General features: G+C 40.3%; 1 protein-coding gene across 1 annotated transcript in view; it reads left to right on the top strand.

Moving 5' to 3' along the window:
- The window catches only part of NECAB1 (N-terminal EF-hand calcium binding protein 1), a 1,647,431-nt gene that overhangs the window by 1,428,931 nt on the left and 202,305 nt on the right, over nucleotides 1-16,195 (top strand). Inside the window, exon 10 of the mRNA XM_085605303.1 lies at nucleotides 2,247-2,359. Within this exon, the coding sequence (XP_085461429.1) occupies nucleotides 2,247-2,359 (113 nt within the window). The remainder of the gene's footprint in view (nucleotides 1-2,246; nucleotides 2,360-16,195) is intronic.

Raw genomic sequence — 16,195 nt, 5'->3', positions numbered from 1 at the left:
GGGCCGCGTCGGCCAACGGATGTGTGCAGCACTACGGAGGTTTGTGCTTGTGACGGCCGTTGGCCGACGCACGCAATGGAGGGGTTAAGAGTATGACTGGCCTTTTGGTGAACTTTTGATGCACATATCACTGAGGCTGACATCCAGGTGTGAACATCTAGTCACAGGAATTGATTATAAAAAGGGACGCTTGACACTCTAAAACTGTCAAACTGAAGCGCGACATTAGAGTATAGAAGCTCAGCATGAGCACTGCTTCTTGTGACCAGGGCTGGGGATAAGAGTCTACCAGTCTCCAATGCTGGGGGATGGGACATCACCCAGGAGAATTCAGAAGACTTTACTGTAGCCTTGAACATCAGCTTCTGCTTGGCCCAAGATCAGTGGGCCCCGTGAGTAGAAAGATATTGCCGGGAGTCAGTGAGGTCCAGTGGGGGTCTTACTAAGAGGAGGCTTGCAGCGGAGTGTGAGATTATTGCCCATCAAGAGCAGCGTGCCGATCGGGTGGACTTCATGTGTTTGCTGTGAGACCCGTATGTCTGTTTGGGACCACAGAGAGGGCTGGACCACTGTACTAATCAGGCCATCTGCTTGTGTGCATTGAGCAACCCCCATGATGCCAGGAGGCGGCCTCCACTGAAAGAAAGGGTTGCGGCTCTGGTGCTGTACAGCCATGAAGGTAGGGCCACTGCCCTTGGTAGAGCTGGGACCCAAAGAGGGCTGTCGCTTAATCGATTCTGCTAATCCAGGAGGGGATCGCATGGAATACTAAGGGCCATTGCCCTGTGTGCGATGGGAAGACCCCTTGCATGTCAAAATGGTGCTGTAATTCAGGAAGAGGGCCATCACCCCAGGAGAGCGAGCAGTCGTAATCACCTAGTAGGGTGTGATCTGCGGTATGAGAACTAAGTTTCACTGGCTGAGTCCAGGAGCATTCAAGACCCGAACCAGACAAAGAAGAAAACTTACCACCAAATCGGAGGAGCATTGTGGATGTCTCCATCACAGATTCCAGAGTTCTGCTCACTGCCGGGCCAGGAACGCACAAACAGGGACTCCGAGCCACCATCCTAGTGAGTACTGATATGACTGAAACTCTACCTTGGGGAACATCCTCTGTCTTTTTCACCCAGGCACGTAGATATTTGGACTTCTAAGACTTGAACTTACTAGCACGGCCTAACTTGGATGACGGTAAACATGAATGGGGATTAGCCATCTTCTACAGGTGGGAAGTGGGATAGGAGCTGACCTGCGTAATGCTAGCGGGCCTGCTTTAAGAACTCTGTGTATATGGTTTGCAGTGTGTTGTATAGTACTTTGTGTTGGTAGATAAATATTTATTTTTACATAAAATAAAGTATTTGACTGGACAATCATTTATTGTGGTCGCTGGGTATATTTTGAGTCTGTGCTAGCCTTACACCTACCTTCTCATTGTGAAGCCTTGGACTGCTCGACCCGCCCTACCACTGGAAGACAGATGCTGAAGGGGTTCTTGGCCCACTTGCTCAGAGTCCATTGTGGGTCTCGGGTAGGTCCAGTGACTCCTGCTTGCCCTGTGACTTCTGAATGGGGTTCTGACAGTGCCCTGTCTATTTCCACTATGGCCAGCTCAGACATCTGAGAACTGCCACCTAAATCGGATACTCCCCCGGGCAGCATGGGGCAGTATATCTCACTGCACCACACCAACGGAAGGTATGCAGGGTAGGAGTGGTAAAGGAACCTGACAACAGACAGTGGAGAATCACAGAGCTATTTCATGGAAAAAAGGGTACCATTGATGGCTCCTCCATGAAGGTCTAAAAGCAAAAACAATCACAGCAATGTAGGGTCCACCTTAATCTACGCTCGACAGATAAAGAAACTAGAAATGTAGAGCTTTGTGGAGCTGTGTTGATACCCGAAATCCCAGCCTTTTCATGGCATACCAACCTACTTCAGTCTTAAGCTCCAAAATGGTTTCCTCTTCCTGTTATTGTCTTGCATAGAAGTAAGGTGTGAACAAGTGTCACCCCCGAGAAGCTATGATGTGTACATTTCTGGTAAGGCACTATGGATCCCCAGCCGTTCTGCGCTCAAAGGTCACAGTTCCTGCTGTTTCCTGCATTCCTCAACCCTTGTATCAAATATAGAAAAATATATTATTTCCACTTATATGAAATATTTCAAACAAACGTGTGTAGGAGTATCAGCATTTAGTCCTGAATATTATGTAACCATTACTTGGTTTTCTTCATTAGCACATCATGATTGTCCAGCGGCAGCTGTCAGTGCTGGAGGAGGAGCTGGAAGAATTCAGACTTGCTCTAAAACAGTATGTGGAAACCGCCTCATCGCAACAAGGATGCTTGCAGTGAGTACAAAAGTGCTTTACAACCTACTGCCCCCTTACAGTACGCTTGTTACTAAGCATCGTGTGAATACGTGATTGCTACCAAACCAGCCGCTACATTTGGCAAATCTCTTGTTCGGCTGTTTGCAGTGATTTATAAACTTGAAAACATGCTTTAGGGTGACGTATGCATATTTGTGAGAGTGGCCAGGGACATGAGAATTATCGTCCCCTAACCACCTAAACTTGTCAGATATCTGAGTATGGCTGAGAACCTGAAAACTGGTGTTATTGTCCTAAACTAAGTCAGACATTTGTGGAAGATTGCGAAAAGTGCCATTCAGGATCTAAAATATAATATTTGTTAGTGGAGACAAATCTGTGGGCCTAATTCACTAGGGTAAGCTTACACTTGTGTGTCAGTTTACTCTTTTCCGGTATTAACAAATATAATATTTGTAGTCGTCATTATGGGTAGCTTCAAGGTATTTTTGTATACCCAATCAACACCGGAGTCAGCTATCTGGGATCCATTTGGCAGCTCCTTTTCCTCTGCACACCACAGCTCAGACATATGGTTCCACATCCTCAAAATCCAAGGCTGTGACTTCTCTCCTTGAATTCTAAATTGCCTATGTGCTGGGCTGGCAACAGACTCGCTTATTCCCTTTTTAATGGGCTGAGCCTCAGCCACACAAAGCCACAACCACCATCATAATCACAAAGTTTGGCTTTGAGAATGGGTCTCTCTTAAATAATTCTTGGCTTCAGTATTGCACTTGCATGCAGGTCAGGAAACCCCCTGGTGCACAAATGGGAACTCTTCTGGCGTCTATATGTGGTACACCACCACCTCAAGTATGACCTCAGTTGCATCTTTTCCAGTGGACTCAAGCACTCAAGTAAAAGAGAGATTTGTTCTCTCGCTGCTTGACTGTATATACCTCAACTCCTTCAATGTGCTACTTTAAATAACAAATGTAAACGTAAATAAAAAAATAAGACAAAAATATTCTAAAAATGACAACTTCAACATTAAGATAATCTACCGTAAATATTTGAAAATATATTCTGCTCTTTTTTCTGTGTCACCCAATTGCTTTGCTCTATGATAGGGTGTTAAGTCAATAACTATTAGATAAATGAATAGCCTTCAAAACAAATCATAAACAAATTGCAGTGTGGTCTAACATTTATGTAATTTCTGTTCATTATAGATGCAAACATATTTAATTTCGGTGAATATATATGCATATATTTTGTATATAATTTGATGTAGGCAGAAAAATTATGACTCACTCAATTCATTTAGCAAACTGGTAGAAGAGGATTGGTAAATAAGAAATAAGTAAAAGCTGGGGAGAGTCACTCTGCTTTCCCGAGCAGGCCACCTGCAGCCCAGGAGGGCCCCAAATCTTCAGTGGGTGGGACCCCATTGAGCTGAAGTCCAATTCATATCTGTGAGATCTGAGAGACTACGGGGCCCCTCATCACATTTTGCAAGGAGGGCTCATTGTTTTGTGTTATTCCACTGCCATTCGGAGATAGAAAGAGGCTACAAATGTAAAAATAATTTTTAATTTTATTATAACAGTAATTCTTTTGGGGTTTCCAGTTACATAACTTAGACGCCAATCGCAGCCGGCATTAATCGGGGGTGGGGGGGCAGGGGGTTGCGCGGGGATGGGGGTGGTAAATGTAATAATACGTTTAAAAAAGTACCTGTCTGCCGGCCGGTCGGGTCCCGCGTTTTCTCAGGAACAGGAAGCAGGCAGCCTCCCTCTCCTCCCCTAAGACAATCACAACGCTGCAATAGCAGCATTGTGATTGGTCGGGATGGCGGCCAGCCAGGCGCCTACGGGGAGGCCATTTTCTCCATGTGGGCTGCATTGCAGCCTGAATGAAAAAAGTGCAGAGTGTGCATGTCTGGTTTGGGCGGCCCCAGCGGGCCGACCAAACCAGTTATGCTCATTCAGGAGTTGGAACACCACTCCTACCTTGCCCAGCACTGCTTGTAGAGCAGCTCCGCCCACCCGCAACCAATCACTTCTGCTTTCTCGCAGTGCGAGAAGCAGAAACATAAATGGTAGTTTTACCATTTTATGTTTCTGCTTCTCGCACTGCAAGAAAGCAGTGGGGCGATGCTCCTCCGCCATAGTGGAGGAGCCGCCCCTGCTAGACGCTACCCTTCGCATTCTTGCTAAAATGTATTTTACTTTCCTTTACCCGAAGTCTAGAGGGAGCACACCACACCATTTGTGAAGGACCTTTACGTCTGCTGTTTGCAGGATTTAGGGCCCGAAGTATATGTCTGCGATATGTATTTTCAGAGGCAAAAGTGATTTAGTATACATACCGCCAACATGATGATCCGCCCTTCGGTCTGGCTTCAGCCGTAACAACTCTGTCACCACCATACCCAAACTTCTCCAAAGGGCTGACGGGGTAAGGGGCGTTGGAGAAATGGCTATATGTCCAATCAGGATGGGCGGACATGTAGTCACTTTTTTATGCCCATAACTGCCAAGCAAACCCTGGCAGTGAGGGACAATAAAAACCAAATAATGTTCCCCTGCCGTGGGAGATGACTCTCGTGACAAGAGCATTACTTTTGTATTTAAAAAAAATCCCATTTAGGGATTTTAAAAAAAAATAATAATAATACTATTTGGTACAGGGTTGCGTCAGTTTGGCGGCCATTAATACATTTGGCGGTCGGGACCTCCACTAGGATGATGGAGTTATTTAGTCCATCGCCCGGGTGAAAAAACGGCCCGACCTCCAAAATATAAATGAGGCCCTAAGTTCAATGTAAGCACAGAAACATGATGCAGACAAGCAGCAAAACAGACCGGAGACTGTCAATACACTATACCTCATCAGTCACCAAAAAGGGGTCTCTAACATTCAGCAGGTAGAAAAGTAAAACCATATATTATTGTATGTCTATTAAAACAATAGTGGTGGATAGCAACTCAAGACATCAACGTTTCACCTACACCTGTGTACTTTGTCAAATTGACATGTCCAAGCACCTGAAACTTTTAAATACTCACATAATTAATTACAGTCGAATACTGTCAACTATTGCTCAATTAATTAACAATAATTCAATCGGTGGTATTGGAAATTGCAGCAGTTATTTCAAAATCAGTCAATAATGAATGTGCAGTACAGTTACAAAACATAAGCATTGCTTGCAAATAGTCAAATTCATACAATACTAGAAATAAGATTCATCAAAATGTAAATTTAACTAAGTCCTGAAAATCATTCTAAATAGGAAGGAGTTTGAATCAGCAACATGTCCAACATATATACAACTTACGTACATTGCAACACATTACTAATGTGTTTATATTAAATTATCTACTGACAGTTTTATACAGCAAAGTGCTTTATCTAAGAGCAGTTCAATACAAACCTTGGAAAAATATAACAATAATACAGCATATCACGTAGTACATTGTAATATAATACAGTCAAATATATAGTACAATAGTATTTATAGTTATAAAAAAGGCTGATAGTATATGCAGGGGTCAAAATTGTAGAAAGACAGTGCTCGTGTAAAAATATATTGCAAAGAGTAGGCGTTTGTTACATAGTTGGACATAGAAGTGCAGTAGGATTTTCAATACTTTTCTAAAGTCTTATAGGAAGGAATTGTGGTAATGACTGGTGAAATAGAGTCCCACACCCTCTGTGCAATTCTCTTTGATGTGAATATTACCGGTTATCACCACTTAAGGCCTCTCATCTGTGCTCCCTGATAAGGCAACATTTCTTTCATAATGTGAACATTTTCTGTTGATTCATAATGCTTTTGATTTGCATGCACACTTGCTATATGAATACAAATGTATCTTATTCATATTTATTATTGCTCAGATTCAGCAACATTATCTGGATGCCTGTTATTGTATCTATTGATATGCACAGCCTGTTCTCCATAATATTTCTCCTTGCCTCACACAAGGATACCTGATGTCTAGCGAAGAAGGCAACAAAGAAATTTCTAATATTTTAGAGTGAAACATTGTCTAAACATTGTCTAAAAACTCAGATTTTAGTCACTTGGGTTAATTTTTGTAATCCACTGCACTCTATGCTAGTGAATTTATTGCCCATGAACCGTGAATTTTAATCTGCAAAGTGTGCTTTTACCATCGCTGAGCTCAGGAAAGATATTAGCGGATTAGCTGGCGTAGAGTTCCAGCAAATCATCAGAAATTCAAATGCAGACACATGATACACCTTAATAAAATATTAGCTATCATCCATTATTGATATTCACTTGTGTTAATATGTCTCTAATATTCCTTGTAGGTCCCTTGCATCTAGTATGGTCTATTTAAATGTAGCCAGATGAGTCACTTCCAGGTCTGAAATAGTCTGAAATAGTCTCAATACTAGCCATTAGTTTTTAATTACACCCACAAAAATGGGTTGATGAGACTCTTGCCTTGTCTGTTTTCAGATCCAGATGTAGGCATCAACTCCGTTGGAAAAGTCACAATTATCACTTGAAACACCAGGAGCTTTTTAGCTGGCTTCTGAATTTGCCATTTTTGTGCACTGGCATCAATTTTACAATTTTAATGAGAAGCAACTAAGCACTACGCCATTCGATCTCTGAAAGTTTTCTGCAGAGCGTAGTGGTTCACAGAGCCACATTTAGTAATCCAGTCTGATTGCCAGTGCACAAAAATGGCAAATTAGCCTGTGATAATTGAACAAGAGGTTCCCCAAGGTTATATTGTATGTCCTTCTCAATATCAACCACTAAATTTAACTCATAGCCAACACTCCCACATCCTATATCACTTTGAGGCAGAGGGCACCAGTTCTATTTGAAAATCTCACCCCTTACGATAGTGAATTAATTGCCAAAGTGCTTATGGATAGGAAAGCCTGGATGTCTCTTCCTCACTTAAACTGTAACCTGCTTAAACTTCCTTCTGCTATACCCATCAAACTGAATATTCACAAATCAAACATGGTTCAAATCATGGTGTTACATTCTTGGCTTCTTCTTGGACAAAAACCTTACCCTTCAAGTATGCATCAACACAATGCCAAAGAGGCACAATTTCAACTGAGTCTCACCTGTTAAGATTAAGCTTTTATCTCAGACCTGGACTTCACTTTCAAGATGGATGAATTAAATAAATACAATACAATAGACATTTAAGCGATCCAAGTCTTCAACTAGGCTACCAGCATTTATTGTTACATATTGGCTACAAGATTTAAGGTAGATAGATATAAGCTACAGAGATTTGAATATACTGAAATAACCTAAAAATTGGTTGATTTCTATCAACATGTACAGGGGCACAAGCTTGACTCACAACTATGTGTTTTACAATCATGCTCACGACTATGTGTTTTACAATAATGATTTATTCATTGAGAATGTTTTTTTAACTAAGGTAAGTATTGGCAATTACTTCTCTTGGTTTTGGTGGTGACTCTTAATTATTTCTTTAACATGTTGGGTGAAACTGACATTGTTGAAAGGGAATTTTTACTTTTCAATAGTTATTGGTGATTGGTACACCATTGTTGCCTAGCTCTCTGGTAGAGTGAATGGTGATAGTCACATCTATTAAAGCCATATAAATCATAAATTGGTGTTGGGCACAGCTATCATAACTACTTGTGTAAGAGTTGCAATTAAATAGAAATATACAAAGATACTTAATAACTCTTTGCTTTAAAGAAAGATTCAAGCCTAACAAGGATGTTTTAGTCTTTTTTGTGAGTCATTGCTATGATTGGGTTTTTCACCCAGTTGTAGTTAAGAAGTCTGAGAAATATATTTCTGGGATTTCTATTCCTCAATCTACATTTACATCAATTACTGGAAACGAATGAAGCAGAGGCCATGCAAAATATTGCTCCTCCTTCATTTTTCGTAAGTCACACAGGGAAACTACAATTAAATGGGTAAATGAAAAAGATATTCTTGAATTAGGTCTGTGTTTATGGGGCTACTGTTGGTGTGGACGGAAAAGTAGCTCTTCTGGAATGTGTTTTTGAATGTGGAAGCACAAGAATTCTGAGGAGATTTGCCTGGTTTTGAACTTGAGCTATATTTCAAGAAACTGGACAATAATTACTTGCCAAAAGTACCTTCTAAGATGGACAGATACCATTTTGCCATTGGGTTCAGGCTGAAGAAGAGTTAACTGAAGACTATATAACTACTTTGAGTAAATTGGCATTAAACTGTAAGTTTGAAGAACAAACAAAAGAATATCAGAGAAAATGATAGAACTTTGGCTGAAAGATGAGCAAACTTTAGGAGAAGTTTTGATTGTTGTAAGGAAAATTGACCATATACAATTGTGTGTGCGAGAGATAAGTAAGAAGAGTGCACATGGTAGTGTAAGTGCTGTTGCCTCTTCTTCGCAAAGTGAGAGCACAGAAACAAGTGGAAAGTTTAAAGGACTTTGTTATCAGTGTGGTGTGGTAGTCCACATGGTCAAAAACAAAGAATGTCCAGCAATTAAAGATATTTCTCAACTTTGAGGCAAAATAGGTACATTTCACAAAATGTTGTAAAAGATTTCTTATGAAGAAACAAAGAAATTAAAAGAAAAATGTTGTAAAATTGTGTTACAAGTATGTTTGTGTTGTGTGGGTAATCCAACCAAGTGTATTGTTTGAAGGTTGATGTTTGATTGTCGTTCAAAATAACAATAGATTAAGAGAAAACAATGATTTTTCAAGTCTAGATGTAAAGTATTATAAATGGATGCCCTTTCTTGTGAATATGGTGGGGGGAAAGAAACAAGATGAAGGAATATTTTCTGGTCACCATTGAGTTTAAATAAAAAGAATGATTGTTTGTAAAGTGTATGTGTCTACGAAAGGAGATAAAATCTTAAATTGGCAACATCAAAAATAATTTGGTGTTTTCCTTGATCCTAATGCCAACCCATATGTAAGTCTCCTGAATGACTGTAGAAGTGATTTGCAGCAAGTGAATTAATCACAGGTAGAGTTTGAGAAAATGTTTCCTTTGGTATTTAGAGAAAATTTGGTATGTTTATAATGTAAAGATATTGTGCCAAACTTGTAGTGTTGAAGATTAGAAAGTTGCCTATAGCGATATATGAACCAGTAGAAGATGAGTTATTGAAGTACGGTTGTATGGGTGTAATCGTCCCTGTGGAAGGCACAGAATGGTTGGCCCCCATTGTGGTGGCAAAGAAGACAAATGGGGAAATTTGCGTATGTCTGGACCTTACCGCCCTCAATAAAGTAGTGGTATTTGACAGATTTCCACTGCTAACATCACATAGATGTTGTCTTTGTAGTTGAGGGCAGGGTACTTTTTGGCCCTGGATCTGGCCTTCACTTATCATCAGATAAAGCTTCATGAAGATTCACAAGACTTAACAGCCTTTATAACACCAAGGGCAGCATACAAATTTGTATGCATGACATTTGCGTTAGGCTGCGCAGCAGTGGTTTTCCAATGTGCCATGTCACATTTGTTAAAATCCCTAATTGAAGTCAAATGTTATCAAGACAATGTTTTAGTCCATGGCAGGAAAAGAGAGCAACACAACAAAAGGGTCAGACAGGTTTTGGAAAGATTTCAAAAGTCAGGACTAACTTTATGTGCTGACAAATGTAGTTTCGCCAAAGAGGAAATCTCTTGTCTAGGACATTGCCTCTTCAATACAGGAGTGAGGCCTAAAGAAGAATTTGGTAGAAACCACTGACAAACGGAAAGAGCTGTGGTTCAAAGAAGACCTCCTGGCTTTCTTAAAATTTATTGAAATTTGATGGACGGTTCATTGATGATCACACCACAAGCATTAGATGATTATTAAAGAAAAACACAGAGTAAATTTAGGATGAGAGTTATAGAGTGGAGTTCAGTTATGTGAAAGATGAACTGGAGAGAGCACCCAATTTGCAAGCTTTTGAATAAGGCAAGAAATATACTACTACACTACAGATGGAGTTGAAATACTGTGGTTTTCACTTCCAGAGTGCTCAAGGGTGCAGAGCTCAGCTAATCTGTCATAGAAAAAGAAGGCTTTGGCAGTAGGTTGGACTCTGCATAAATAACCTTTCTCTGGGGGGGCTGACTTCACAGTTTAGACAAATCACAAACACTTTTGTGAAATTATTTGAAATAGATGGTTAAATGTGGTGTCTGCAAGAGTCAAAGTGTGTAGTGAGCCTTCAAAAGCGTACTTTTAGAGTATGTTACTTTCCTGGTGCTCAGAACCAATCTGTAGATCGTTTGTTGAGGTTGGTTCACAGTGTCGAGAAGGATGGGGAAGTTTCTGACCTCGCCGATGAGGTGGAAAAAGTATGTGTAATTAACCTTGTCAAGAAGGATCGAGAAGTTTCTGACCTCGACAATGAAATAATGGAAAATTAATGTGTAATTACACAGTAGTTATCTCTGAGGAGGACTAGAAATGCACTTCACTGATGATTCTCTCCTTGTTAATGTCATCTCATATTTGAGTTCAAGGCGACCCAAAGACAAATGTCAAGTGGAGGGGTTGAAACCTTATTGGTGTGTGCAAGATGAGATGTCTTTGCAGGATAGCTTGTTTTTATAGTTACTAGTTTGGTGGAACCTGTTGCTCTCAGGGTTAAACTTGCAGGGTTAGCACATGAAGGTTATCCAGGTGTTGTGAAAACAAAAGACAGACTCAGGCTAAAATATTGGTGGCCTAGACGAGACTTAGATGTTGAAAGTATTACAATGGGTAAAAAAGGGGAGAAACAGGAGTATCCACTGTCATTCTCAACAGGAAAGCTCCTTACACAGTTACTCACAGTCGCTCAGTTTTGGAAATCCACGACATTGCCTCCAATTATGGAATGGTGGTCTAAGGTGTGGGCAATTTATGCGAATGAAAAGTTCACCGGAGGAATCCTCCCCGAATGTTGAAGAGAGGTATGACTGAATATCTTAAAAATGGTGAGAGCTCTGGGTGCTTTAGATTTCATTGGATCCCTAGAATTTTTGTCCCACTGGATTTGGGATGTGCCAAGAAGGTAGTTCCCTAGTATTGGAAGGCATATTGCAATTGTGCGTCAAAGGTTGTTCAATACTCCTGAGCAGAATTCAGGACTCTAAAGAGTTAAGATGTGTACATTTCTGAAGCCCCAGATGGACTTTAGCAAGAGGTGCCTATAGATCTGGTAGGGCCTCTATCTGGTGAGAATACCACACCATACTTGCTGGGGTCTGTTGATTTATATTCATGCTGGAGAGAGGTTCAGGTAGTAAGTGATATTAGTTCTAGAGAAGTCATCATCCTCAAAGAGTGTTTTTTTAGAGAGAAAGTTTCCTAAATGGAATTTTGCCAGATAATGGTGTAGAATTTTGTTCAAAAGAGTTTGAAGATTTCATTAATCTATGTGGAATCCAAAATTGTAAAGGTGTTTTTATCACCTGTTGGCAAACAGTTTGGTGGAAAGGCTGAATAGGACTATTAAATATGATATCAAGTTAGCAAGGTCAAACTGTCTGGATTGGAAGAGGATCTTGCTTAGGAAACTGGTAGCCTATTGATTTTCTCATCGGACTACTGGTAAACCTACTTTCGAGTTGCTCAGAGTGAGGAAGCATACCCGTAAACTAGTTCCTGGATGGAAGGTTTGGACAAAAGTGTGAAGTGATGCTAAAAGGGAGGAAATTTGGAAATCGAAAGAATCCTTGGTGAAGAAAAATACGAAGTTGAGTTATGACCGCAGGAAGAGTGTAAGTGATGTTGCAGCAGATTTGGTGAGAGTACGTGCTCCTGTGAGTAGTGAACGTTGGTCTATTTGCACCAAGTCTTTGTGGATCGTAAAACTATTTCTTAATGCAGTGAATTTTGAAGATGGGAGAATATGGAACATGGGTATAGCAGCGTTGTGGGGTGGTAGTGAAACTTTCCAGTGCAATAAGAAGTGTAAGATCAACAGAAGTCCTTCTGGGAATTCCTCACAAGGCTCGATGAATCGATTGTTATATACAGCACATTAAGGATTTAGTGGGAGGAACATCCTGAGGAGACCTGCTTTCCTGAGGATTATGTCACCAAGTAACTCATGCTGATCTTTGAATTTATGGTTTTTCTTTTCTTTTTCATTGAGTGTTTGATTTGTCTTGAGTTTTGTTCTTTTGTTTTTCTTTTAGTTTCTGTGTTTATTGATTCAATGTTTTTTCTACTTGGATGAGATGTTATTGCTCCTTGTATAAAGAAGGTAGCTGTTTAGTGGCTTGTTGCTATACCAATTGTTGGAGCTCTGTACTACCATGGTTCCCTTCTAGAATCTTTTTCTGTCACCAAGAGGAACATTCTAGGAAGTGGTAGTTGGAGTTAGCGGCTGGGATGATGTTAAATAAACTTACCTGCATACTATTTTGTGTGCTGCTTCTGCTTATTGCCCTGTAGTGAACCGCTGTAGACTGATGAGGGTCTATATTAACACAGTCAGCCTATCTCTCAAATCTAAGATTAAAAAAAAAAGATATTATAGATCTTGAAATTAAACTGCTTTTAAAACAGAATCACATAGTAGCATGTGCCAATGATTGGCAACAACGAATCTCAATGCATTACTCTCAACATGAGTGTCAGAATTAGACTCATCATGTTGTAATTCTTTCCTATCCCTACTTCTTTCTTTTTTCATTCCTGCATTCAGTTTAAGACAGCTATTACCCTAGTTCCTTTTTGCAGATCTCAAACCGTAAGCTACCTTAGAATACTCATCAAAAGAAGTGGGATTGCTCAATGCACCAAGGGATTCACTATATGTTATAGCTTCAATATCATGTCCTGGGAGGCAGCGATCACAAAATACAGAGTTGTATGTTGTTTGTCTGAAATAAAAATAGGTAGTAATTGCATTATCAATTAGGTTAATACATATATCAAAACATTCAGTGTTATCATATAACATAATATTGGCACAATAATGTCTCAGTGATTCTGAGTCAACTTTAAATAAGTTCAGCTGCTCACACTGAAAGGAAAGATAGTCACTGTAGTGATTCCACATTGATATTTGTCTACTACAATGTTGCAAGTCTGGATCTCATGTATGAACCTTCTTCACAAAGCACATCATTAAGTTGCCACTTGAAGACACATTTTCTGAACCTATGTCCACACCAAAGGATATGATAAAGAATTAACCATTAAAAAGTAAGTGTGTTCTAATAATTAGGGCATGATCTAAAATAATGCTGATCTGTCAGAAGGAAAATGTAATTGTAAATGAGATTAACATCTGACCACAGCCATTTCAAGAGAATCCCCTAGGCTTGACTATTCAGTAAATGTCATGCATTTTCCACCCTATGACTTCATTCATATGTTACTGGTCTGATATACATAGATAAAAATGTCATCTGACTACAGTGTTTTCAGTTCTATATCTTAAGTGAAGCAAATAAACCAACCAAAGATTTCTACTCAGTCCCCTACTAAACAAGTCAAACACTCCTGGATTTCGACCCCAAGTGTTGCAGAATTGTTCCTCTTTATATCATAGTTCCTTCATCACTATCATGGTTATTTCAACAAAAAAGATGTACAATGGCAGCATTTTGAGGACCGTGTTTCAGTGGAACAAGTGTTATCAAACAAAGTGTGTTCCTTTGCTGGACTAGAATGGGCATTCCAGGACAGAAGATTTTGAACATTGTTACAAATCCTCTTAAAAGAAGCAAGAACCCTGTCCATTGTCGAAGAGGCACCGAAGCACATGCTTGCCTTGAGTAGTTCTTTATAAAAAAACTTTTGCTATTACTTTGGTCGATCTTTACCTGCGACCCTGTTTAAAAATCTTCTTTATCCTGACGTTAAGAATGGTAGAGGAGGTAATAATATTCCCACATGTTAGTCCAATGTTGACCGGGTTTTGATCACACAAAAAACTCCAAGTAACATTCAAATCTTCAACGACTTCACAAGGAGGAGTAGAAACAAAGATATAATCAATAATAGACTATGACCCCGTCCCAATAAATGTCAGCAGTTCTAGTATTGAGACATAATTAGCACCCAAATTCATTGAAATGAGTGGTTACAGTCATCTAATAAAGTGTTAAAAAAAAAATTCTGCGTGAAGCGTACAAAATGTAAAGAACAGTTTGAAGCACCCAGTAAGAGACTGTCATAACATGAGCAATTACAATTACATAGGTGAAGGTACCGTACTACTAAAACAGTGTTATTAAGAACCTGTGATTTCTTGGAGTCCAAGAAGGTTTTTAAACAAGCCAGGTGCTTGGAAAAGCTGGTAACCAATTTTTTGCTAGGATTTAAAAAAAGTTAATAACTGACAACTTAAACATATATTTGAAACATTTCAAAGTGCAAGAAATGTAGGGGGAACCTGTATATACCTCCTGAAGTTTAGTACAAGTATACAGAGTTACCATGGTTAGTAAGCCTCCCTTTGCATGTCCTGAAACTACAGGAACAGTAGGTGTAAATATTGAGATGACGCCTTCCAAAAAAGTTGGCCTCTGACCAAGTTTCCTGTAAGCACATTATGTTGAAGCCCTTGATGTAACCCAGCCAGTCTATATTATCCTTTTTAGATGCTAAGCCAGCTAGGTTCCAACTCAGAATGTATAAAACTTCACAGCAAAGGAGTACCACCCAATCCTACCTGAACGGCTAAAAACAGAGAACCAAGTGATAGTCAATCGTTATCTAGGATACTTAAATATTTGTACCTATTGAAGGTCGGGATGCTGTGTGTTAGCAGGTTGATATACTGATATACTGTTAGGACGCCAGGATTTGTTAATGGAGTACAACACCTTCAGGAATGGGTTTTATAAAAGTAATCAAGAGGCAACATCTTAATTGGGGTAGAGTCTAAACGAATTGGAAAATACAAAAAAAAATCTGGGTGGCTAAAATTTACTATGGCACAGTCTTCCTCAAAACATTTCAGTGCTTAACCTATCCAGGAAATGCACCTCACCATGTTAATGTGCTGGAATCGGAAATGGCTATTAGGCTCCAGAGCACTTTTCTTCAGTGGGGGAACATAGACAAAACATAGGGCATGATTAAAATAGCGCGTGGACCGCCACTGTCAGTCCGTCGGTGGTGGTACCCCCGCCAAGCGTAAGGGCCAATCCGACCACCACATTACGATTGCAGTCAGATCGAAAATCCGACCACCACGGTTCCGACAGGCGGATTTAATCTGACCACCAGTCGGACTGCCCGCATAGCCCAGAATGGCGCTGGTGCCTGTTAGGTACCACGAGTCATATTATGATGTCAATCCCTGGCCAGCCTTTCCATGGCGGATCACCTGCCATGTAAAGGCTGGCGAAGATGGACATTGGGGGCCATAGTGTCACATTGACATGCACTGCATGGTGCCTGTTACATAGTACAGGGATATGTAAAATATCCCTTTTTAAGATTGTGGCGGTTGCTGCAGCCAGCAGCACCCGCCATAATGGTAAAGGTGGTTAATGCCACTGCCATGGTGGCGGTCGCATCGTAATTCCTATTGTGGGACTGCCGCACAGTTAGCGGGCGGTACCAAATGGGAAACGATGGCGGGCGGACGGACTCATAATCTCCCCATAGTCACAAAAGGTGTGGCCTCATGGGGCAAGTGAAGAATTTATGGTGTAGTAAGATCAGTAATGTACATTGGATACAACCAGGATTTACTAATACAAGAGTTAGTATGAGTGGCGCAGGAATTGTGAGATGAAACAATTGCAGGGATTTGGTGAGATAAAGACACTAAGGATTTATTGCAACCAAAAGTAATAGTGTCATTTTTAAAAGCCTTTGGCAGTTGCAGGCTTATCTGTTGACTTGAGGGGCCATGGCTACC

This window comes from Triturus cristatus, chromosome 5_1 (assembly GCF_964204655.1).
Source record: "Triturus cristatus chromosome 5_1, aTriCri1.1, whole genome shotgun sequence".
Lineage (NCBI taxonomy): Eukaryota > Metazoa > Chordata > Amphibia > Caudata > Salamandridae > Triturus > Triturus cristatus.
The sequence above is the reverse complement of the archived record's forward strand: the minus strand, read 5'-3'. Positions and strand labels throughout refer to the sequence as shown.